This window comes from Vulpes vulpes, chromosome 7 (genome assembly GCF_048418805.1).
Source record: "Vulpes vulpes isolate BD-2025 chromosome 7, VulVul3, whole genome shotgun sequence".
Lineage (NCBI taxonomy): Eukaryota > Metazoa > Chordata > Mammalia > Carnivora > Canidae > Vulpes > Vulpes vulpes.
The window spans coordinates 94,529,092-94,553,225 of NC_132786.1; the positions used below are offsets into that span (position 1 = coordinate 94,529,092).

Consider the following 24,134-nt stretch of genomic DNA (forward strand, 5'->3'; position numbering starts at 1 on the left):
GAGCTGGAAACGTTAAAGACAGAGCAGAGGGAAAGGGGTTGAAAACAATGAAGAAATATAAACCCGATGGCACATCGGGTTTAATCAAGTGTTTTTTGGTTTGTTTGTTTTAAAGATAGATTTATTTATTTATTTATTTATTTATTTATTTATTTATTTATTTGAGACACACACAGAGAGAGGCAGAGGCATAGGCAGAGGGAGAAGCAGGCTCCTCGCAGGGAGCCCGATGTGGGACTTGATCCCGGGACCCCAGGATCACGCCCTGTGTCGAAGGCAGACGCTCAACAACTGAGCCATCCAGGTGCCCCTCATCAAGTGTTTTTAAATGATTTGTGGGTTAATATTCTGCCTGCATTTGTGGACAAAGTTTATTGACTCATAAACTGAAAAAATGCATGCCTCTTAGGAATCCTACCTTAAAAATAAAACACAGTTGACATAAAAATAATTAAACTGCAACATAAAGAGCATGTCAAAGAAGAGTGATGGTGCCTTCATTCAGTCTCAGACATGGAAAAAAATAGGTGCCTTTGTATTTTTAAAATCATCCCAAACATGGACCTGATAACACCTGAACAAACGTTCTCCTTGGCTGTCGCTTCAATACAAATTCCCTGAAAATTAATATTTATTTTGGAACAAGAGAGATTTCTGTATGTCCTTAGGAATACAAATAAATCTTGAAGTGCAAATATTCAACATTTAAGAATAATAAATATGTATTTTAAGAATGATGTTAATAAGGTTTATTCATAACTTACATAGGTATGACTTAGTCATAGCAAATTCTTTATTATTAAGAGGAATATGATAAACATGTTGCTATTAGATTTAACTAAATATGCTTTCAAATCATAATTCTGAGATTTCACAGTGTTCCATGTTTGCTTGAAAATATCAGATTTAGGATTTACTATCTCTACTATCATTTCAACAGCAAGATTTTTAATTCATTTTAATGACATCCAATATAATCAAGTTAATCAGATTATTGAACAAGCCACCAGCTCTATGGTTAGCAGGGGCTTTGGAGACAGATGAGATTATTAAATGTTCAGGCTTAGAGTAAATATTTGAGAAATATTTTCCTGCATTGCAATGAGTATAGCTTGCCACCAGAGAGAGCTCAGACACTATATTTTATTAAAGACAGCAATTATTTCCTTTTGACTAGATAGAAATTCTTTATTTGAAGTACCTGCTATATTGTAGGGGGGAAGAACACAGAGCTATTGTTTATTTATAATATCCAGAGTCACCTCCTACACATGAAACTCGTTTTGGCATGTGAGAAGTCATTGATCCTTGGCAAAGAAAGTATTAGTGTTAAAGTTTTCAAGGAAGATTTCCAATAGAGACTCACATGTGTGTGCATACAGTGAACCCTCTTGTTAACTAGGGGGACAACCTGCTCATATACTAGAAAGAAAGGTTTTTTCAACAACTCAAATGATAGTTTCCAATATCTTTGTGTTACCAAACAGTCAAGAAAAAAATCATTTGACAGACCAACATGCTCAAAAACCACTCCATAGCCAAACAGAACTTGAATGAAACCTGAAATGGATAGATTCATAATACCATGTGTCTGATTTCCAATTGAAGGAATTTTTATTTTGTAAACAAAGTCACTTCATTTAATGGAAATTTAGACAACTATATAGATACAGTTTTAAATTCATCATTATCTAGTCCCTTCCCAGCCCCCTGTCGTGATAAGTAAACTAAATAAAGAAACACATACACTCGAGTTTATCCTCCGGTCTTCCTCTTTCAAGGAGAGACAGATAACAGACAATGTCCTTCAGATGGATTACCTCTGGGGAACACGTATTTGCAGGAGAAGTACGGGGAGGGGTGATGGCACCTTTACTCATTCTCAGACCTGGAAGAAAAATTTGCTTTTATATTCTTAAAAATATCTACATTGTTTTCAAAGAAAAAGACAACTAAGAAAATAAGATAACACATAGACCATGTAGAGAGCTATATATATTTTAGGTATATAATAACTAAATTCTCTGGAACTAGTATATACTCTAGGATAGCAAAGTCAGACATATTCTATGATTAGTGTAAATAATTCAGAATTTTTGGGTATTCTGGGACATGGAGATTGCTCTGCCTGCCTATAAGAGTGTGTTAGGGTCAGAATCCTTTTGTCCAGGGTGATTTGGTAGACAGATTTGAATGCATGAAAAATCACTTTCCTCTTCCACCTTTCTCTGCTTTAGGAAGTAACAACTATAAATCAGCTAAGAAGATATTAAAAAATTGGCCTTTAATAAAACACTGAAGAAGAGATTTGAGTCTGTCACAATATGATTTATATGTTGATAATCAGGAGTCATTCATTCATAAAAGCATATATTTATGTCAAATATTTGCAGGCACCATGAATAAAAAAATATATCCTTTTTCCCATCAAGAAATCTGCCCATGAGTAAAAAAGAGAACATAAACAAAAATCTGCTTGAACATGAGAAGCATTTACTTAGAAAGGTAAGAACATATGACTATACTTTAGTTTTAATATGGTTCATAACATTATTTCTGAAACCCATTCACTGTGCTTATTCCAAGACAAGTGTAGAGAACTCTGATGATTGTAGATTATCCGGCCAGATACCGATGGAACTGAAACTCGTTTACAATACATGGTTAATTCCATCTAACAGAGAAGCCTGTGTACCTGACAAAACTTGAAGGCAAACCCCGATTATCCTTTAAGATTCATTTGGCAGCAGGAGATGTTTGGGTGAAATGGCCAACGGGCTCAAGGGCTGCTAGATTCCTAATCACCCGGGAGTAACTAGAATGGAGGGAATAATCCCAACCTAATAGAATTCTACGAGCCTATCAGTCCATAGCATGCCTCTGTGTAATCCACATCTCTCGTTCTTGTCTATGTCCTTTGATGAATAACTGATGGAATACCTGGCATCTCCTCCAGCCATATCAAGATAGCCAGCATATAATTTAATGGATTGTGAAATTACTTTCATTGTTCGCAGTGGTAGTAATAAAAGGTACCATTTATTGAGTGTCAAATATGTGGCAGGCACCGGGCTGGAAGCTTTAACATGGATCATCTCACTTAATTCCCATTAACTATGTGAGGTAGATTGCAATATTCCCATTTTCCAGTCTTAGAGTTCCACAGCTCCTAAATCCATCTTCTTTATTTTACACTAATGGATTACACACAATTTTTGTTCAAGATCAAGAGTAAGAAAAACAATTAACAAGTTAGTCCATCAGAATCTTTTTATCTTCCCTCCCTCTCTCCCCCTCTCCTCTGTCTCTCAACATTAGTAGGTTCCATACCAGGCCCCAAACTGTATTTTCTATGTTAACCTATTCTCTTTTCTTCTATTTCATTCTTAAAATTCTGTCACAGATCCTCTCAATTGAATTCACCACTCCTTATTGTGCCACAACCCTCATTTTGAAAAACACTGCTTTACATCTTTCTTTCAGTTTTTTGTTTTGTTTTGTCTCTTGTTTTTAAAGATTTTATTTATTTATTCATGAGAGAGAGAGAAAGAGAGAGAGAGAGGCAGAGACACAGGCAGAGGGAGAAGCAGGCTCCCTGCAGGGAGCCCTACATGGGACTCATTCGGGCCTCCAGGATCATGCCCTGGGCTGAAGGCAGCGCTAAACCGCTGAGCCACCCAGGGTTCCACCCCACCCCCCCTTTTTTTTTAACCAGAGTTGTACTTATTTCAAATACAGCTCTATGCTTCACATTAATTCTATTTCTGTTTATAACTATTAAAAAAGGGATATAATTATAAATTGATTTTTCTTAACAAAAATGTCACTGTCTAGTACAAACTAATATAGGTATTTTTAAAAACAAAAGGCAGAGAATTGAAGACAATTCTGAGTTTAAAAAAAAAAATATATATATATATATAACCAATTCTACCTAACCAACTAAAGCTTGGCCAGCTGCAGGAATAAGCAGTTTCGACTCATGGTAAAAGACATTTTGGCGCTGACCTTTGACATGACCATAACTTCCAGACTTGGAAAACACAGCACTTGAATTATGATCGGATAAACTATGACCTAACTCATCCTGCCTGATGAGCTAATCCTCTCTTCTCTTCTTTCCTCCCCCTTATGGTACTGAAATGATTTAATCAGCTTGATTTAACTCTTATACAAAACCTCAGAACAAAACAAGAAAGAGGGAAAAGAACATGTTATGACATTCATTTGAAAGAATGCCAACCACATTATATATTTTCACTGATTTAGAACACCTCATGATCATTTGTTTGTATAAAACTAAAGTGTATGGTATTCCTTTATCAGCTTTCATAATATTGAATATAAACAATTTGGAGACTGTGAGGACCACAGAATTTTCTGTTTGCCTTTCTTGTAAGTAATATACATACTGAACAGAAGCATACAAATATAATTTATATTTAGCCACACCTTTTTGAAAATGCATATTATCATACTAAAATGATTTTTGTTTGATAAAATGAGTAAGCATTTTTCATTTTCTGTTCATGATATCTTGTAAACTAAAAGCTGGATCATATCCACATCACAGTTTTCTATTTAAAAGAACTTAAAGTATATATTTCTTTAAAATCATGGACTTATATGGCAACACACATTGAAGAACTAATCAACTCTTCCTCAAATCCAGACAAGAGTTTTTGCAAGGATGTATAGGGTGCACCAAGGGAAAAAATGGTCAAAGACCTTTTTCTCAAATAGGTCATATCAAAAAATTTCACAGAGCGGGATTTGATTAAATCTTGCAGTGTTGAACTGGGGAAAAATTTCCCAGGTTTGTTCCTGTTCCTACTCTTGTCCCCAAGATCAGCTCACTTTCTCTCATGTGGTGAAAATGTTTCTTCATATTTTCATTTAATTTTCTGAAAGCCTGGGGCCTCAACCTGTCTTCATAGAGACATTTTCTACCATACTCTACCATTTATATATATTTTTTTCCTTTCCTGAAATCTAGCTGGAGATCTTTTCCACTACTTATCCCCTCCACTGCCCTAGAAAAGTTCTTTTTTGTTCAAGCAGACTCCACTAAGTTTTATATGGAAAACACAGGAAACAACACAAGTGGCAAACAAGAAATTGAAAGCCCCATTTCTTGACTATAGCTTTTCAAGGAGATACTCAATGGAACTCTACATTCCTCTTTAGCAGTAGTAGCCTCTGATGAAGAGGCTCAACGTTCTATGTTCCACTAAGGAAGGCCATTTTAATCCATCCTATCTTTGATGAAACTCTTTAGAATTATGACCAAACACAAAGCTAAGCAAAACCTTTGCCTCAAGTGGTCAATTTTAGCTTTAAAGAAAATGAAATTAATTGACACTCAATAAGCAGGTTCACTGACTTGCCCAAGGTTTTGCTTTTTTGAATATTTTCTTATAAAAGTGAAGCAAGTGAGGGCCCCTGAGTGGCTCGGTGGTTGAGTGTCTGCCTTTGGCTTAGAGTGATGACAGGGTCCTAATCGAGTCCCATGTCGGGCTCCCTGCAGGGAGACTGCTTCTCCCTCTGCCTATGTCTCTGCCTCTCTCTGTGTCTTTTATGAATAAATAAATAAAACCTTTTAATAAAAAGTGAAGCAAATGTGTACATACACACACACCATTTATGTCCACACACAAATATAGATCTATAATGCATAGCGCAATGAACAAAGCACAAAATAAAGTGAAAAAATAAGCATTTTAATTAGAGTATATTAGTGTTATTAGGAAAATTATCTTGTACTTTGAAAGCATTTATGTCTTATGATGATTTTAGAGTGTGTTTGCACACCTTCTTAGATAGTATAAACATTCTTCTAAGTCTTAACCACAAAAATAGTTATCATTAGTCAAGTTGAGCATTGCCTACTATGATTACATTTCTCAAACAAACACATGATTTTCATTATACTTCAATCTAGACACTCCATTTCTTGAAACAAAAACCTAAAAAGTTTGTTTTAATAGATACTTTCAATTCTAGTTTCAAGGTTCAATTATTAGTAAATACATTTTAGGTACATGTTCAATTACTGCCTCTGCTCCAGTTTGTTTTATTTTTAAACACATGTAGCTTAGATAATGGAAAGGGTATTGTTACAACCCTTGTTTCCCTTTATCTATTAAAATGGAATATTCAAAACTAATAACATTAATTACAAAAAAAGGCAAAAAAAATCACTCGAGCAATTTGGCTTTCCCACTTTTTAATACTAGTTCAATTTTCAGAAATTTATCAGGCTTAAAAACAATTTGTCTCATATAATCAAATTTCCAATATCCATACTAATAGTCACAGAAAGTAGCACAGACAATCAAGAGTAAAAATAATTGTCTGGTATTGTCAGACATTTCATGTTTTTCAGAGTTAACCTTCCAACTATGCTTGTCTTAGGATAGTATTATAATTATTATTATTTTTTTTTAATTTTTTATGCATATACAAACTGGCAGCAAATGAAATAGACTGGGTTACAAATCTACAAAAAACATAAAATATGCATAAAGTGAGGACAGGCAGTGGGATACCTTCCCTGACAGGACACTGAGGTCAGCAAAGTATCTGTAAGAACATTCTCTGGATTTCATCTGTTTGGACATTGGCAAAAACCCCAAACAAGCAATCATAAGGAATAGGGTTTGAAGCACAGGTCTTTGAGAGTGATATCCTAGAAGCAGAGCAACCTCTGTGAAGAAATAGTAATAATAGCATCCCTGACTGTGTGCCAAGAACACTTAAACACAGTGGTCTGATGTGACCCCACAATTCTATTTTAGAGACAAGAGGGTGGAAAATAAGAGAGTAAAGTAAACCTCTGATCATCATGTAGCAATCTGGAGAGTCAAGAGTTGAAGACAGGATATCTAATTCCAAACTTTAGGGTCTTTTCAAAGCAGTAAAATCAAGATCTGTCTACATAAATTATCTCCAGTAAAATCTTTTGCAATGACAGAAATATGCTATGTATGTGCTGTTGAATATGGTACCATTAACCACATATGGCTGTTAAGCACATGAAATTTGATTGGTATGGCTGATAAATTGAATTTTTATCTTATTTACTTGCCAACTAATTTAAATTTAAATTAAATAGGTACACTGGGCTAAGGGCTACCATATTAGACAGTGCTGGCAACATACCACCTACAGGTAGACTAGTGAAAGTGGGTTGAATTTCTCTGTTCTGTAAATATACCTAAGTATGAGAGAATAAAACTACCGTACAGTTTTTAAATGTCATGATAACAATTTTAGTTTTTGTCACATTAAAAAGAAATTAAAATACCACCAATCAGCATTTACCCAAAGAAAATAAAAACAGTAATTTGAAAAGATATATGCATCCTTATGTGTATTACAGCATTATTTACAATAGCCAAGACATGGAAGGAACCCAAGTGTCCATCCATAGATGAATGGATAAAGGAGCAGAGGCTTTTACATACAATGGAATATTATGCAGTCATAAAAAAGGGTTGGGATCTTGTCATTTGTGACAACATGAACTGACCTGAAGGATATTATGCTAAGTGGAATAAGTCAATTAGAAATACCATATTATTTCACTCATATGTGCAATATAAGAAATCAAACAAGCAAACAAAAAAGCAGAAGCAGACTTATAAATAAAACAAACATATGGTTGCCAGAAGGAAAAGGGCTGATGAGAAGGTGGCAAAACAGATGAAGAGGAGTGAGAGATCAAGGCTTCCAGTTCTGGAATGAATTTGTCACAGGAGTAAAAGGTACAGTGTAGGGAATATAGTCAATGGTATTTTAACAGCATTGTATGGTGACAGATGGTAGCTATGCTTATGGGTAAACATAGATATAGCATAACCTGTAAACTTGTTGAATCACCTTGTTATATACCTAAAACTAATAAAATGCTGTATGTCAACTATGCTTCAACAGAAAAAAAGTACAAATCATGGGGATGAGGTAGAGGGAGGGGAATTGCAGAAACATGGTTAAAAGATACAAACTTCTAGTTATAAGATAAATAAGTACTAAGGACTTAATATACAACATGATGACTCTAATTAACACTACTGTATGGTGTAACTATATATGCTAGTTGTTAAGAGAGTTGATCCTAAGAGTTCTCATCATAAGGAAAAAAAATTCTGTGTTTGCTTTTGCTTTTTATTGGATCTGTATAAGATTATGGATAGTACATAAACTTATTGTACAATCATTTCACGATATATGTAAATCAAACCACTAAGCTGTACACCTTAAACTTACAGTTACATATGCCAATTATATCTTACTAAAACAAAAACAAAAACAAACAAAAAGAAATCCAATAATACTCCATAATTTTTAGTGTACTCTTTCAGAATGATGACATCTTAGGTAAGTAAAACCTACATTGAATTTGATCTTTCCTTTGTCTGCAAACTAAAATGCTGGAAAGTTATCTGTTTAATGAAAAATGGTAATAGCTGACATTCATTGAACACTCATATTGTACCTAGTACATTATGTTTTTAAGTCCCACAGCACCCAGTAAGATGCATGCATCTATTATTTCTATTTTACATTTGCCAGAACAGAGACAAAGTCAAGTGGTATAGTCATAATTCAAAAGACAATCTGAATTGAGATTTTATGCTAATTCTGTGGGTCTAGAGAGAAAACCAAATCAGAGGAATTTGTCTCTTGTCTCTTAATAAATGACCTTTTGTTTTTGGAGTCTGGTTTTCAAGACTCTTAAGAGTATGTACATTGATTATTTCATAAACCTTTGGAATGAAATTAGAAATCCTAGTCATAGCTGAGAGCTCTAAATGTCAATGTTCCACTTAGGCCATTCTTGGGCCATCTATAATAAATAATAGACATATGAAATATATATTTATAAATAAATATATTTATATAATAAATATTAAATAAATATATTATATACAAATATATATTTGAATATAGAATTTATTAATATATTGTTATATATTAGAAATCAATGTATATTTAATATACATGTTAAAATATATTTTATGTTCGCATGTATAAAAATAAATATACACACACACATCCCAAATCTTTACCATCATTTTGTTATAGGGAAATGGATTATGGATACTTTTTCTTTTTGCTTATGTATTTCCTAAAGTATACAACTAGAATCCCCTTACAAGCAAGAACAGAGGGAGAGGGAGAAGCGCACTCCACTGATGAACAGGGAGCCCAATGTGGGACTTGATCCCAGAACCCTGTGATCATGACCTGGTCCGAAGGTAGATGCTTAACCAAGTGAGCCACCCAGGTGCCCTGATGTTAAGAATTTTTAATATTAGTTGTGTAAAAGTTCTAGGATAAAGCATTGAACACAGCAGATTAAAAAAATACTATTTTTATAAGGGCTTTCATTCTAATGGATCAAAGCCAGTGTTCAGTACCATTGCATTTTTTCTGGCTATTACTAGGTATTTTAGAGCATATCACAAGTTAAATTAAGTTATGACTGATTTGGGGGCACCTGGGTGGCTCGATCAGTTAAGTATTCGACTCTTGATTTAGGGTCAGGTCATGATCTCAGGGCTGTGAGATCGAGTCCTGCATCGAACTCTGCACTGGGCAGAAAAAGCTATTATTGATTTTGGACCCTGAAAAGTACTAAATATCATATTGGCCTTTATTGAAACAAAAAAACTATAAATAATATTCCTGAACACTACAGTGCAATAGTCTTAAGGTAATGCTATCATTTAATATACAATCATTAACATGTAACTGAAAATACAAAAATCCCTTTATACTAGATGAATAAACCTAATGGTAAAGATGGTAAATTTGAAGACCAACATTTTACTTAGAATATTCAGATAGAAGAATAAAGAAACCAGTATAATCAACTCCAATATATTCAAACCCATTTAACAATTAAAGGGGAGGTTTTGGGGGAACTTTTCCTTCACTAAGTTTATCATGAATAGGGCCTTGAAATGTAGATTTTTCTTTGGTTTTGGTGAACAGTTTTCAGAGTTTCAGTATAAAAGATTTATTGAAGTAAAATAATTTGTGGATTACTACTACTAATAAAAATAATTGGAAGAGTGAATTTGGTACTATAAAAGCATACAAAATGTAATAGTTGATGTAAATAAATGCTAATTGGCCAATATATAGGAATTATCTTTATTTCTAGAACACTTTTATGTAGGTATGTAAGTATATCAACATTAACAAATGTACAAACGTATTTTAGATGCCTACTATGTGACAAGAAGTTCCCTATCTCAAAGTCACACAAGCCTTGAACTCTGTCCAGTTTGTGTTTGGAAGACCTTGTCTGTTCTTTGTTGCATTGTGGAAACTTTAGAAGTTTATTAGACACAAAAGACCTATAAAGCTACCTATGGTAAAAATATGCATTCACATACACACACACACACACACACACACACACACACACATGCAAACACATATTTTTTAATAACCTCAAGACACTCCTGATAAGAATAATAATTTTGGGGCAGCCCGGGTGGCTCAGCGGTTTAGTACTGCCTTCAACCCAGGGCGTGATCCTGGAGACCTGGGATTGAGTCCCATGTTGGGCTCCCTGCATGGAGCCTGCTTCTCCCTCTGCCTGTGTCTCTGCCTCTCTCTCCCTCTGTCTCTCATGAATAAATAAATAAAATCTTTAAAAAAAAAAAAAGGAGTAATTCTTCTCAGCACAATTAATGAAGTGTGCCTTTTGGCAAGAACATCCAATAAGGGCATTTGGCAAAACATTTTCCCAAAGGTTCAAATACCTCATTTTCATTGTACAATTTTCTATTCTTAATTTGATTAACTTCCTCCTGGACAAAAAGAAATCCTCCTTTTCTGCCTAAAAATATTGCCTATGGTATGACTCCCTGGTTGTAGCAAAAACATAAAAAGAATTATATTCACTAAAGGTATTGTGGCTTAATAGCATACATCAATTAACCATTGCCATATTGGATGGACAATGAGAGAGATCAAAGACAAAGGCATTAACTCTTTCAAAAGTGGCTGTTATTATTCTCAGTTTTAAATATCTTCTTGACTCTTTTGCACCTTCAGCCTCATGCCCTTTCATGATAGCTTCCACACCACTAACTTAAAACCATGTAACAGCTCTCCAATTTCCAATTTCACCACTTGGCCTTGGCTCCCTCCTTGGCCTTTTCTCCAGCCACTCTCTTCCTGTCACTTCATCTACCCCAGTGCAAGGATTCAAGGCATAGACCCAGATCTCTCGGTACTCACCAAATCTACTTCCCTCTAACTCTTAAGACCATAGGACTCTGATTCTGCCATTACCACTCCCCCAACCCTTCCTTCAAAAATGCTGATACTTCCAAGGTCATGACTACCATCTGAGACCATCAAAAATGATATTTGGGGCACCTGGGTGGCTAAGTTGGTTAAGTGTCTGCCTTTGGCTCAGATCATGATCACAAGGTCCTGGGATGGTGCATGCTTTGGGCTTTCTGCTCAGCAGGGATTCTGCTTCTCCCTCTCCCCTTCCCCACCACTTGTACGCTCTCTCTCTCTCTGTCTCAAGTAAATAATAATAAAATCTTTAGAAAAAAAATGCTCTCCTTGTGATCCTTATCCCAGTTTCAGTCATTTGTGAGAAATTTGGGGTTCTTAGTCATTCTCAGTTTCAACCTGTACTTTCTATCTAACCAAGGTTTGCTAATAGCACTCCTTATCTTACCTTCTGACATGCTATGTACATTTTTACTTATTTACTAAAATGTAATTGACTATAGGGGAAGGGAAGTAGTTCCATTTTCCTCACTGAAATTTGAATTGTGTGTGTGTGTGTGTGTGACACATTGTAAGTGATCAATAAATATTTGTGACTAACATAAAATATTACTCAGCCATTAAAAAGAATGAAATCTTGCCAACTGAAACAACATAGATGGATCTGGAGAGTATAATGCTAAGTAAAATAAGTCAGTCAGAGAAGGACAAATAACATTATTTTACTCATATGCAATTTAAGAAATAAAACAAGCAAAGGGGAAAAAAGAGAGAGACAAACCAAGAGACAGATTCTTAACTAGAGTGAACAAACTGATGGTTACCAGAATGGAGGTGGGTGGGTGAGGGGGTGAAATAGGTGATGGGGATTAAGGAGTGCACTCATTGTCATGAGCACTGAGTAATACCCATGTACTGCCAAATCACTATATTGTACACCCGAAACTAATATAACACTATATGTAAACTATACTAGATTTAAAATTGATTTAAAAATAAATAACCAGCCTTGCACATCCTGCACCGGAGGAAACACACGCAGCTAACCTGTCTCCTTCATGCAACTCTTACAGCCGGTGGTCTCGGGGCACAATGGCAACTCTTAAGGAAAAACTGATTGCACCATTTGCAGAAGAGGTAGCGATCCCAAACAACACGATCACTGTAGTGGGTGTTGGACAAGTTGGTATGGCCCAGGGCGCGATCCTGGAGACCCGGGATCGAATCCCACATCGGGCTCCCGGTGCATGGAGCCTGCTTCTCCCTCTGCCTGTGTCTCTGCCTCTCTCTCTCTCTCTCTCTCTCTCTCTCTGACTATCATAAATAAATAAAAAATTTTAAAAAAAATTTTTTTAAATAAATAAATATTTATGAATGAAATAATACTGAATGTCTTATAGTTCACACACTATCCTTTCATTGGGCTTTTTAAATTTGAGTAGAAATGTACATGTTTTCTTTTTTTGAAACTCTCTTCCATCCTCTCCTACATGTACCTGTCCCTACCTCTACTTAAACTAGATAATTTTAATTTATGGTTAAAATCTCACTCAGATGATCTTGATAAATAGATGATAACTTTTATTTTAGTGTAATATAATTCATAACCTACTTGTCTGTTGTCTGCCTGGCTCTAAAGAATACTCAGCTTTCTGGTGGAATTTCTGGCACATAAGGTGTTTAAAAAAAAAAAAAAGAATGGTGGAGGGGTACCTGGGTGGCTCAGTAGGTTAAATGTCTAACTCTTGATTTGGCTCAGGTCATGATCTTAGGGTTGTAAGACTGAGTCCTGTATCTCTTTCTCTCTCCCTATGCTCTTTACCCAGGTCTCTCTCTCCCTCTCTTTAAAAAAAAAAAAGATGGTGGAATGCACGAATGAAAGAAAGAAAGAAAGAAAGAAAGAAAGAAAGAAAGAAAGAAAAAAGAAAGAAAGAAAGAATTAAATGTTACAACTGGCCAACTCTCTACATGATATGATATAAAAGGTGCTAGGAAAATATTCTTTGTTTCTGTCCTATAAAACTAACAATAACAACAACAACAACAAGAAAACTTACCCTAACCTATAGCTAATAACAGGCATTTACTATTATAACGTCAACATTTTAAATATTATGGAGTCAAACAGAAATACATAGTATGTTTCTGAACCAGTTAACAAATCATATACATTCTCTATATTATCAGAGAATGTAGAAGTTACTAATAACTACTGTTAACTGATATCCTGTACAATAAGAATAATAATTTAGCTGAAGGTAGTTAATTCCTAGAGTTGCTATGAAGAGTTGGTCTAGGTGAGAGTTGGGAAGGAGCACGGATGCACCAGCTATTCTACAAGAGGCAGAAAGTGTGACTTTGACAACAGTGCCTTGGTTGCTTCCCAGTTGCACAGTCAAGATATCTCATGCCAGCATGTGCTATGCAATTAGAGCAACACATTACCAAGACTTGAAGGAGTTGGCTTTTGCTGTGAGATAAGGAACCACAGAAGACTTAAATCACAGCAGACAATTTGTTATGTAAAGGATCTGGGCCACATGGGGCAAGAGGCAGAGAGAATTGAGCCTGGAGGCAGATCTGCAGGCTACATGGCATTGTGCTTACTGCTATGAAACTCAGATTTTTTTTAAAGATTTTATTTATTTATTCATGAGAGACACGCAGAGAGGCAGAGACATAGGCAGAGAAGCAGGCCCTGATGTGGGACTCAATCCCAGGACCCCGGGCTCACAACCCAAGCCAAAGGCAGATGCTCAATCACTGAGCTACTCAGGTGTACCAACATAATGTTATATTAGTTTCAGGCACGTTTGTGGGGGGCAGGGAGGTGAGTTTGGGTGTGGGAAGGCCAGTGACTAGAACTTCCTGTACTTAATCTCTCCTGCACCCTCTCCCTTCACCAAAGCAACTCTGCTTTCATCTGCTTTAAATATTTTTTTAAAGACTTTACTTACTTCTTCATGATAGACACAGAGAGAGGCAGAGACAGAAAGCTCCTGCAAGAGCCCCATATGGGACTCAATCCTGGGACTCTGGGATCATGCCCTGAGCCGAAGGCAGACACTCAACTGCTGAGCCACCCCGGCGTCCCCTCATCTGCCTTAAGTACTAAGGATTTAAGTTTACATGAAAAATAAAAATTTAAAGAACTTGCCACAAGGTGATAGTGAAGGCCTGAAACTTAGAAACCGAAGAATAATCGAATCAGGTTTCAGCATTAGAAAGTACAGCATTGAGATAGGAAGTCAGGGCCCAGCCAGGAGCCATGCTAATGGGCAGTCTATAACACAAACAATGATAGATCAAACTGACAGTAGCAGAATGTTTGAGAAGTTATAATGAGCAATGGAGAGCATTTTGTGACTATCTAAACATGAGGCATGAGGCAGTGCTGAGTGGGAGAGTCCAAGATTTTACAGTTGGAAAAATGATAGATACTTGGGTTCCCTTCACCAAGAGACAAGATAGAAATAGAAGCAGGTGTGGGTAGATTATAATTATTTGACTTTCAAACACATTTAGTTCAATTCCTTATGGGACATCCAGATGAAGAGTTCTATCTGGAATAGTGTTAATATATATTCTCTGTGAGCTGAAGAAACAGTTCTGGGTTGTATGGGGAATAATTGAGGCATTTTATGTTAGACAGTGCTTGGGTTTTTTTGTTTTGTTTTTGTTTTTTTGTGTTTTTGTTTTTGTAGGATGTGAAAAAAATTCACCTGTTGAGGATGAGGGGAAAGATTTGAATAAAGAAGTTTGAGGGGGATCCTGGGGTGGCTCAGAGGTTTGGCGCCTGCCTTTGGCCCAGGGCGTGATCCTGGAGTCCCCAGATTGAGTCCCGCGTCAGTCTCCTGGCATGGAGCCTGCTTCTCCCTCGGCCTGTGTCTCTGCCTCTCTCTCTCTCTCTCTCTGTCTCATGAATAAATAGATAAAATCTTAAAAAAAAAGAAGTTTGAAAAATTTAACTTAATTGATCTAGAAGACAGTATCAAGAATAAATATGGTAAATCAATATGAAAAAAAAAGAAGCTTGAAAAATTTAACCTAATTGATCTCGGAGACAGTAGTAAGAATAAATATGGTAAATAAATATGAAAATTTTATGGTAGATTTTTTTTAAAAACTGAAGAGGTCTTAAGGCCATGTTAATATTGTATGTTAAAAACATGTAGAGGCAACAATCTGCATATTTATGAAATTTCTCTTTGGTTATATTCAGTGTTCAAGTTGTAGGAACTGAAATGTGAAATCATAATATTGATTCGTGGTCAAGGGTATATGAGCCACTTGCAAAAAAAGAAGGTTCCAAATGATTGAACCATTCTGTAAAGAAAGTAGTTCAAGTGATAGATTCTGGGGATGAAAGTAAAATCAGAAGTTAGTCGCTGAGCTGGCAAACATATGAGGCATTAGGGACCTGACATTTACAAGGAAGCAAAAGAGGTTATGAGAGAGCTGGAAAGATAGAGCATTAGGGATGTCTTCAAAAATTAAAAGTCCAACTTGGGAACAGTAGAAAGAATCATCTTACATATTAAGGAGGCGATAAGAGGCACTTTCACTGCAACAAAATATTCCAAAAAAAAAAATTCACTACACAAAATACCAGATGGATCAGTAGCTACTACAAGTTCCAACAAAAGCCAACTATAAACATACACATACTCAACATTTATGCCTCTTTATAGCTATTTAAAATTTTTATTCTATAAAAACTAAATGTTTTGCATTTATTTTATTTCCAATAATTGAATATTGTTCATTAACAAGAATAACATTTTTCCCAATTTAGTTTTGCTTTTTACTGAGAAACCATTATTCAGTTGATATACAGAGTCAAGAACAGCTATCATATCCATATTGATACTGTAGTAATGAAATACGGTGAACTTTTGGGGGGGTGGTAAACAAAACATTATATAGCTCCTTTCTCTTCAAAATTTATTTGTTATTTTTCAGCCACAAATATGTATTGTGTAGATAATCTAGATTATACAAAAGGATCCTGAAAATAAAAATGCATTTATATTTTTTATTAACAAAAGTAAGTTTGAAAGAATATGCAGTTGAAAACAGTCCTACAAAGGACACCATGCACTTATGTTTTAAAATGTGGATCAAGGTTTGAAAGAAATTCCAGTTTAAATTATTTTTTGCTGCATGAGAGCTACACAGCCCATCTTGCAACTCCTTTCAAGTAGATCTGTGCAGAATATGTGGCTGTCCCAAACGAAGTACAAGCTGTTACCCTTTAATTTTTTTTTCCATTTTGGAACCTGATTTGATTTCTACTCCTTGTAAATTTGGCATCTTATATGTAATACTTACTACATGCTATTTGAAGACAAGAGAGTTTGAGATTTTAATTTCTTACGAATCTAATTAATTAGAATCTCTCTTCCCTCTAAGTCTGACATAATTACTCAGACAGGAAACCTATAAAAAAATGTCTCCCCTTCTTTCTCCATACACAAGAATAATACTGCTTCATATAAAATGAAAGAAGAGACAATTTTGCTATTTTATTCAGTCTATGTGCAATCCATTTATAGCATGAAATGGAGAACAGGGAAGTTTTAATTTCTAGATCAAAGTAAGGAATTGTCCCATTTTTAAATGTTCAGCCCAGGACACCAGTGAGCTCTGATAGCACACTGTAAGAACAGACTAAACAAGACTCACTTGGGGAAAATCAAGTGGGGTGAATCCTTTCAATTCATGATATAGGGGAATTATTTAAGGAAATAAACATTTTAAGGGTAAAGACTATGATAAACATATTGTTATATATTTTGAAAGGATCAAAATATATCATGTGGAAGGTATACACTTGTTTTAAAAAAAGCTTGCACCAACATGTGATTGCTCTAGGAAAGATCATCATTTCATTAACAGAAGGAGAAACAGCACAACACAAAGCATATGTCTATGGACTCTTCATCAGATTGCCTAAACCTTGTTTATGGTTCACCTATTTCTTAATTAGATGTTTTATTTTTAATTAATTGACTAAAGTATATTTAATTAATGTTTTAATTTTCTTAATTAATTAATTTTTAATTTTTAAATTAATTAATTAAAGTGAGTTTAATTTATTAATTTAAAAATTAAAAATTAATTAATTAGTACCGGTTTTTAAACATCTTCTATCACTTTATTCACATTTTGGTATTCTATTTCATAATGCTAGAGCTGGAAGTCTCTAGGCCAGTGTCTCCCCTGAGATCCCAGGTCCCTTTGCAGAGAATTTCTAGGTCAAATGATTATTAATGATAATTCTGAGATATCATTTGCTTTTTTAACTCTTATTCTTTCATGAGTGTAGAGTTTTTAAGAGGCTGCATAATATATGATACAGCAACAGGAACACAGAAGCAGTTAGGAAGCCAGAGGTTAAAGAGATTGGCAAAGATATCAAGCAATGCCACTCTTCTCATGAATTGTTTTTAGTTTTGAAGTTATTTTTCAGAAAAAATGTTATTTTTCTTAACATGTAATGGATTGATTGTTGTTTATTTCTACAATATCTCTTCTTTAGTATGGATATAATAGGTATTACCCAAGCTCTTTGGGCCCTAAATAATTTTAAGAGCCCAAAAAAGTCTTGTGATCAGAAAGAGTTTGAGAAATGCTGCCTTAGACCATATTTTTCCATTATGAGCTGGATTCCTATTAACAGGGGCACTAGAGACATGACAAGGAAGGAAGGGGTAGGGGCTGGTTCCTGCTAGTCTGTCTTTACTTCCTATTAGATCTCTACAGCACTTGTTTACCAGAGCAACAGGCTCTAGTCTCTAGCTCATTTCTACACTGAGAAAGGCACAGGCTGGCCCAAGCCATTCCTAAAATGTATCACTGCCAGGCAGCAGGCCCCTTTTGAGCTCTGGTACTACCTACCAAACCCAGAAGGAAGTATCCCCTCCACAGAAATTCCAGGGTGAGAGATCTGCCAGGCAACACCTTCCCCACAGAACCCTACCTCCTAGTTCAAAGTAATCCTTCTTCCAGTTTTGATTACTCCAACCTAGGAGTGGCACATGACTCCTGCAGTTCTACCTCTACATCATCTTGGTATTTCTCTTTGATTTTTCAACCCTCCAACACTGTTTAACCAATCACCTATTTTATATTCTCTAAGGTAATACAGTGAGATTTTTGTTTTCCTGACTGGATAGAGCTAGACACAATTAACAATGGATTCATTAGACATCTCTGAAAAGCTACCCATAATGACAGAACCAATCATCTCCATGGTGATATCAAATTTTTAAAAAGTGTCTAAAAGAAAAATCAAAACTGTTCTATGAAAATATGTTAGAAATTTACACAAGTGATATAAATATTATGTTTCTACACATAACTGCTTTGTGACTACATTTTCATATATAAAGTTATCTATATTTAACTAGTCATTTAGAAGAGCACTTTTCCATATTTGATGGAAGTATCTCTTAAAATTATTACCTAAACGTAGACTTCTAAGACTTTGAATGACAAGTGATGGATAATGATAAAGTATATATTCTGTAATGTTTAGCTATTACTATATTGGAGACACTTTAAATATTTTGCACAATCTTAGTATGAAAGTATAAATCCTGAAAGAAAGATATTTCTTAAGCAAATTATCTCTTCTCTTATAGAGAACTTGATACTGATTTTCCCTTGGAGGTTTGCATATTTAAAGTAAATAATTAGACTTACCTCCTGAAAGGAGAGCAGGTTTACTTTTTACCATTGGACTAGAATGAGGAAATTTGTTGCTAAATGACATGAAAAGGTGTGCTGTGAAATCATCGGGAAGTTCTGCTTCCAAGAATGTCTTCATAAATAGCTTGAAACCTTCAAAATCTATTGTCTGAAAAAAATTAAACATATATTTTAAGAGTCAGCCAATGTTAAGATTATGTGCTACGTTCAAAATCAACAGTAGTAGAAATGACCTCAAGCATTTCTATATCCAAGTCTATAAAAGGATGATAACTATTTGAGAAATACATGGAGCAGTCCTTGGCTAATTGTAGTGGTGGTTAGGTATGTATACATCTTACCTGTAGTGGGACAACAGGAAAGGAGAAGCTTTCAAGTCAGACATTTCTATTTCCACAGTATATGTATCACCATAAAAAAATATAGTCTTTGAAACTCGGTTTCCTTCCCTGTGAATTGGGAGTAATATTCCCAATCCTGCAGAGTTGTTGTTATAACTAAATTAGGCAACTAACATGAACCTGCTAATGCAGAGTCATGAATACAGCATTAATACTCTGAAATAAAGAATTTCTCTCATCTCCTGTCTTTGTTTCTCATAGTTAGTCTTGTTTTTGACCCCTGGAGAAAGGGGTTAATGTAAAAGTCTCACCCTGACACCAATATCAATTGATGTGAAATTCCAAAGTGAAATTCTAAAACTTCCCATGCAAACTTTCAAAGAAATCTTTTTCAAGATCCTTGTCGACTCATAGTCACTGCAGGACTATAAAAAATAAACAATCAGACATTTGTTTGGAAAGAACCCTTGCTACATTGAGAGACTCCATCTCTGGAGTTTGTTTCCTGTTTCCAACAGGGAAAGGGTGATGGAAATCACCATCTATTCTCCATTTAAGTAGAGAATTTCACCAGAGCCACCTGGAGAGCTTGCTTTCTCTGAGCAGAGGAGGACAGTGGACCAAAATCTTACTCTTGCCTGGAAAATTGAAGACAAGGGTGCAGGTACTTTGAGACAAAGGCAAGTAAATGGTACTGTACTGGGCTTGGCTATCACCCTCATGACTATAGGGACAATGATGCATAAATGTTTCCTGAGAAATCAATGTAGATCACATGGAAGAGGCCAGTGTGGTTGTATTAGGTCCTATCCAGATGGCCATTTGAAAGAACAAGGATATCTATAGAGAAGAAGCTGGGATAAAGCCACAAATGTCCAGATCAAGAAAGTCCAAAGTTGATGGGTCTCACAGGAAGCCCTTGAAGGGCTTTTTTTTTTTTTTCTTACCCCGTTCAATGTAACTGAGATAAAACTAAAAATAGGGCAAAAATGAAATTTGGTAGACTGATGCTTTTAATTTTGGTCAAACTTCTGGTAAATAAGAATAAAATCAATTCCTTAAACTGCTATTTTGAATAGAAAAGTATTTGTTCCATGTAATTATATTGGGGTAAGGTGGTACAGAATGACCAATTTAATTTTAATATTGTTTTGAATAAAACCTAAAATGGAATAGGACATATAAGGATATTACTAGAGAAAGTAAATTTTTATAGATTAGATTATGTGCCAATTAAGAATATGTACCATGTACACTTCTGTACCTAATAGAATCTCAAGCCAATTAAAAACCAAAGCAAAAAAAAAAAAAAAAAAAAAGAAACAAAACAAAAAATAAAAAAAAGAAAAGAAAACTTCACTTTGTTTATTTCTGATTGCAAAACTCTACCTACACCTTATTCTGACATTTTTAGGTAGTTTAATCTTGCTTTGGTTATTCATGAAAGGCACTTCAGACATTTACATTGGTGGCAGTATAAAGAGTCTACTTTCTTACATATATAAGAAATCACCACCACCATAAAATATTATAAATTCTACTAGTGGAGTGAACCACATAATTAAAAACCATGAATAACATAAAAATATACGAATAGCCTCAGGTAGCAGAAGTACTTATGAAAAGCAATTTGCCACCATGAATGAAACTGAGGTTTCAAAATATGCAGATAAGGCCAACAGCCAGACCACTGTATCCAAAGGCACTTTCTTGAGCAGAGACACCTACTCTTACTAATAGGGTTCCTTAGTCCTGGCCTGTGGCAAGAGAAGTAATCTGCACTCAGTTGGATGAGTAACCAACTTCGACAGAAAATCCTCAAATGTGTGAAGCCTCATGGGACACTAGAAGTTAATTTTATTAAAAACTATAGGAACTTTGTGTAACAAACATAGTCATAGGCATTGAGATTAGAGGTGGTTATTTATATTCACTCTTGCTTCTGAGCCCTAAGCCTTCTGTAGTCGGTATTGTGTTTGCCAACATAACAAATGACAGGAAAATGGTTTCGAAGTTAGAGTACCTGGATCTACTCTCAGATCCAACACTTTCTAGCTATATCCAGGTGGACAATTTATTAATCTCTCTGTGCCTTAATTTCTCCCTCTACAGGTAAGAATAACAATACCTACCTCTGGGTCTGTTAGAAATTTCAAACAATTTTTGAAGAATAAGCCTCAAACCACATTACCTTAAAATGTTTTTATATGCATTTAACAAGTCATTACATGGTTCATCCTTTTTGGTTATTATTATTATTTTTTTTTAGAAAGCTGGTAGCAAAATATGAACAAAGGACTAGAATTGTTGACAGTTTTTCTCTGGATCTTCTGTTGGAACATGATTATCTTTTAAAACAGAACAATTTCAAGGCAAGAGTTTAACATGATAACAAAGGAAAACAATAACAACCAACCAGCAAATGAAAACAAAACAGAGACTTGAGAATAAAAAAATATTTTGTGTCATATTCTATATCTTCACTTGCCATTTGAGTCATTTGGGGCAAGGAATTTATCTCTTCTTTTAAAGAAAAAATCTGCCACATCCCAAGTGTGTGCTCTTTATAGAGCCTTACATAACCTAAATAGAACCTCTTTGAAATCAGCGCCTGTAATTTAATGAAGAAACCAGAAAAATAAACAACCAAGAAGGAAAAAAAAATGTATGGCATACCTGTTAATAAGGACCGCATTACTCCTTGACTGTTCTTTTTCAGTGGTCAGGAAAACTTTCTGAAATTAAATGCTGCAGCTTTGCCTTGCTCACTAAGCAAAAGGCAGCTTAGTTATATTCTATGACAGCTCTAAGCCTTAATTTTTTTCATATAAAGTGCTATATAAGATCAACCATTCAGGGTTGTCATCTAAATGTAATAATAAATCAATATAAAGCACTTAACATGCCCTTGGGCTCGCAGCATGTAAAATGAATGAAATAATAAAATAATAAAAGGAAGTGCTGGTTTGAGGTTTAATGGATTTTTTATTATCTTAATTTGCCCTCCTCTTTATTAGTCCAGAAAACCAGAAAACTCACTGCATCATCCTGAATCAAGCCTGCAGTTTTTGTGTTTTAGACATTTTGCAATTATTGTTCTGTACCAGGCAACACTGACAAAACACTGCTTTTAGAATGTGAGCATTTATACAGATATCTTATTAAAAAAAAAAAAGTCTATTAACAAAATAAGAATGACGCTTTCTATGCAATGATGTTACCCTATTTATTAAGTTTTACCGATGATGTAAATAAACTTCCCTTTCAAACTTCTTCACAGTTTGGGTCGGAACAAAATTTGCCTCCCTTACATTTCAGTCATTAAACATAGCTTACAAAGTTGTAAAACTCAAACTTCTTTGAAGCCTAAATTTAGCCATTTCTGTGTTTCCAATTCACAGAGGAATTATTCTTTAATATCTTCTGGTTAACTCATCTCCTGCTTTTCTTCTTGGTAAAAGATTTTCGAATTTCTTTTAAAATTCTATGTTGTCCAAAATATCAGACATTTCTATGAGTGGATACTATCTTCCATCTATACATTTTCCTTATTTCATGATTCAGTAGAACATTGCCAAATTTAAGTATCTTGCTTTCTACTGCTGTCCTGTAGCAGCATTAAAATTGGTTTTTGAAGATTGTGACCTTTAAACAGAATGAGATCACTTATATGCACATCAATGGAAACACTAAAGAACAAAGTTGGGTTGGACTTAAGTGAATGAGTGTTCAAAAATCAAACTGGCTCAGAGACACACACACCACACAATGTTTAAAATTTTGAACATTTTTTTTCTTTTTTTTCATTTTTTTCATTTTTTTTTCTTAAGGAGCAGCCACAGACTATTTAGGGAGATAACATAGAGAATCTGCAAAGAATTCAGACTGAGGGAGCTGTTCAGATGTTGCTGCCAAACTGGCATGAATTCAAAACACATTTCTATATGCCTTTCATTATTATATCTGACCATCTGGATCCTTTGTTTTTAAATCCCTGTTAATACTAAAGAAATAACACTAGTATTCATCCAAGTAGACTCAAAGTGAATGAAAATAAATGTCATCACTCTATCATTAATTTATTCTGGGGGTTTCAGGATGGAGATTTTCTCATATTCAGCAAATGTTCATGGTATATCCATTTTGTACTAGTCTCTGTCCTAGCTGTTGGGTAGAGATGCTATTGGAACATGCAAAAATCCTTCCACCAGAGGCTTATTTTCTAACAAGGGGAATAAGAAAATAGAAAAATAAATAGGCCTAAATGTACAAGGTTTGACAGTATTAAGTGTTGTAGGGGGAAAAAAAAGATAGAAAATGTTTATACATTTTGGGGGAGGGTACTTGTTTTAAATCTGATGATCAGTAAAAGAAAATCTGTTCTTTGAATAAAGATTTAAAGGGGATGAAGGAGAAAGCTTTGCACATATTTGGAGAAAGAACACCTCAGATAGACAAAACAGATAGTGCAAATGTCCTTTCTGAGGCATAAAAATGCTCCTGTTTTAGAGGCATTTCTATAAAAACCAGTGAGGAGGAGTAGGAGAACAGAGCAGGAGTGAAGGCAGACGAGGGTAGTAGGAAATACACTTCTGAATATTTGTTACAGAAGGTTAGGGGAGAAATATATCAACTGTGAGAGATATCACCTAGCCACTCGAAACAGCCAAATCATTAACTTTTCAATTTAGGACACAATATTGCAGATGGTCCATTCTCAAATTCTACATGTTGTCATAGATACAAGACAGTATTTTTTTGGCAATATCGAGATTGGATCCCTAGTGCAGTTACAAGAAACCTGTAAGACGCTAT

At 34.9% G+C, this 24,134-nt stretch overlaps 1 protein-coding gene across 15 annotated transcripts in view; it reads right to left on the bottom strand.

The window, feature by feature from the left end:
- Positions 1-24,134, bottom strand: part of DGKB (diacylglycerol kinase beta) — a 694,527-nt gene that overhangs the window by 513,541 nt on the left and 156,852 nt on the right. For all 15 annotated transcript variants that reach the window (XM_072764436.1, XM_072764448.1, XM_072764442.1 and 12 more), the window contains 2 exons: positions 18,973-19,126; positions 1,748-1,888 (listed from right to left, as the gene is read on the bottom strand). In XM_072764436.1, the coding sequence (XP_072620537.1) occupies positions 1,748-1,888; positions 18,973-19,126 (295 nt within the window). The remainder of the gene's footprint in view (positions 1-1,747; positions 1,889-18,972; positions 19,127-24,134) is intronic.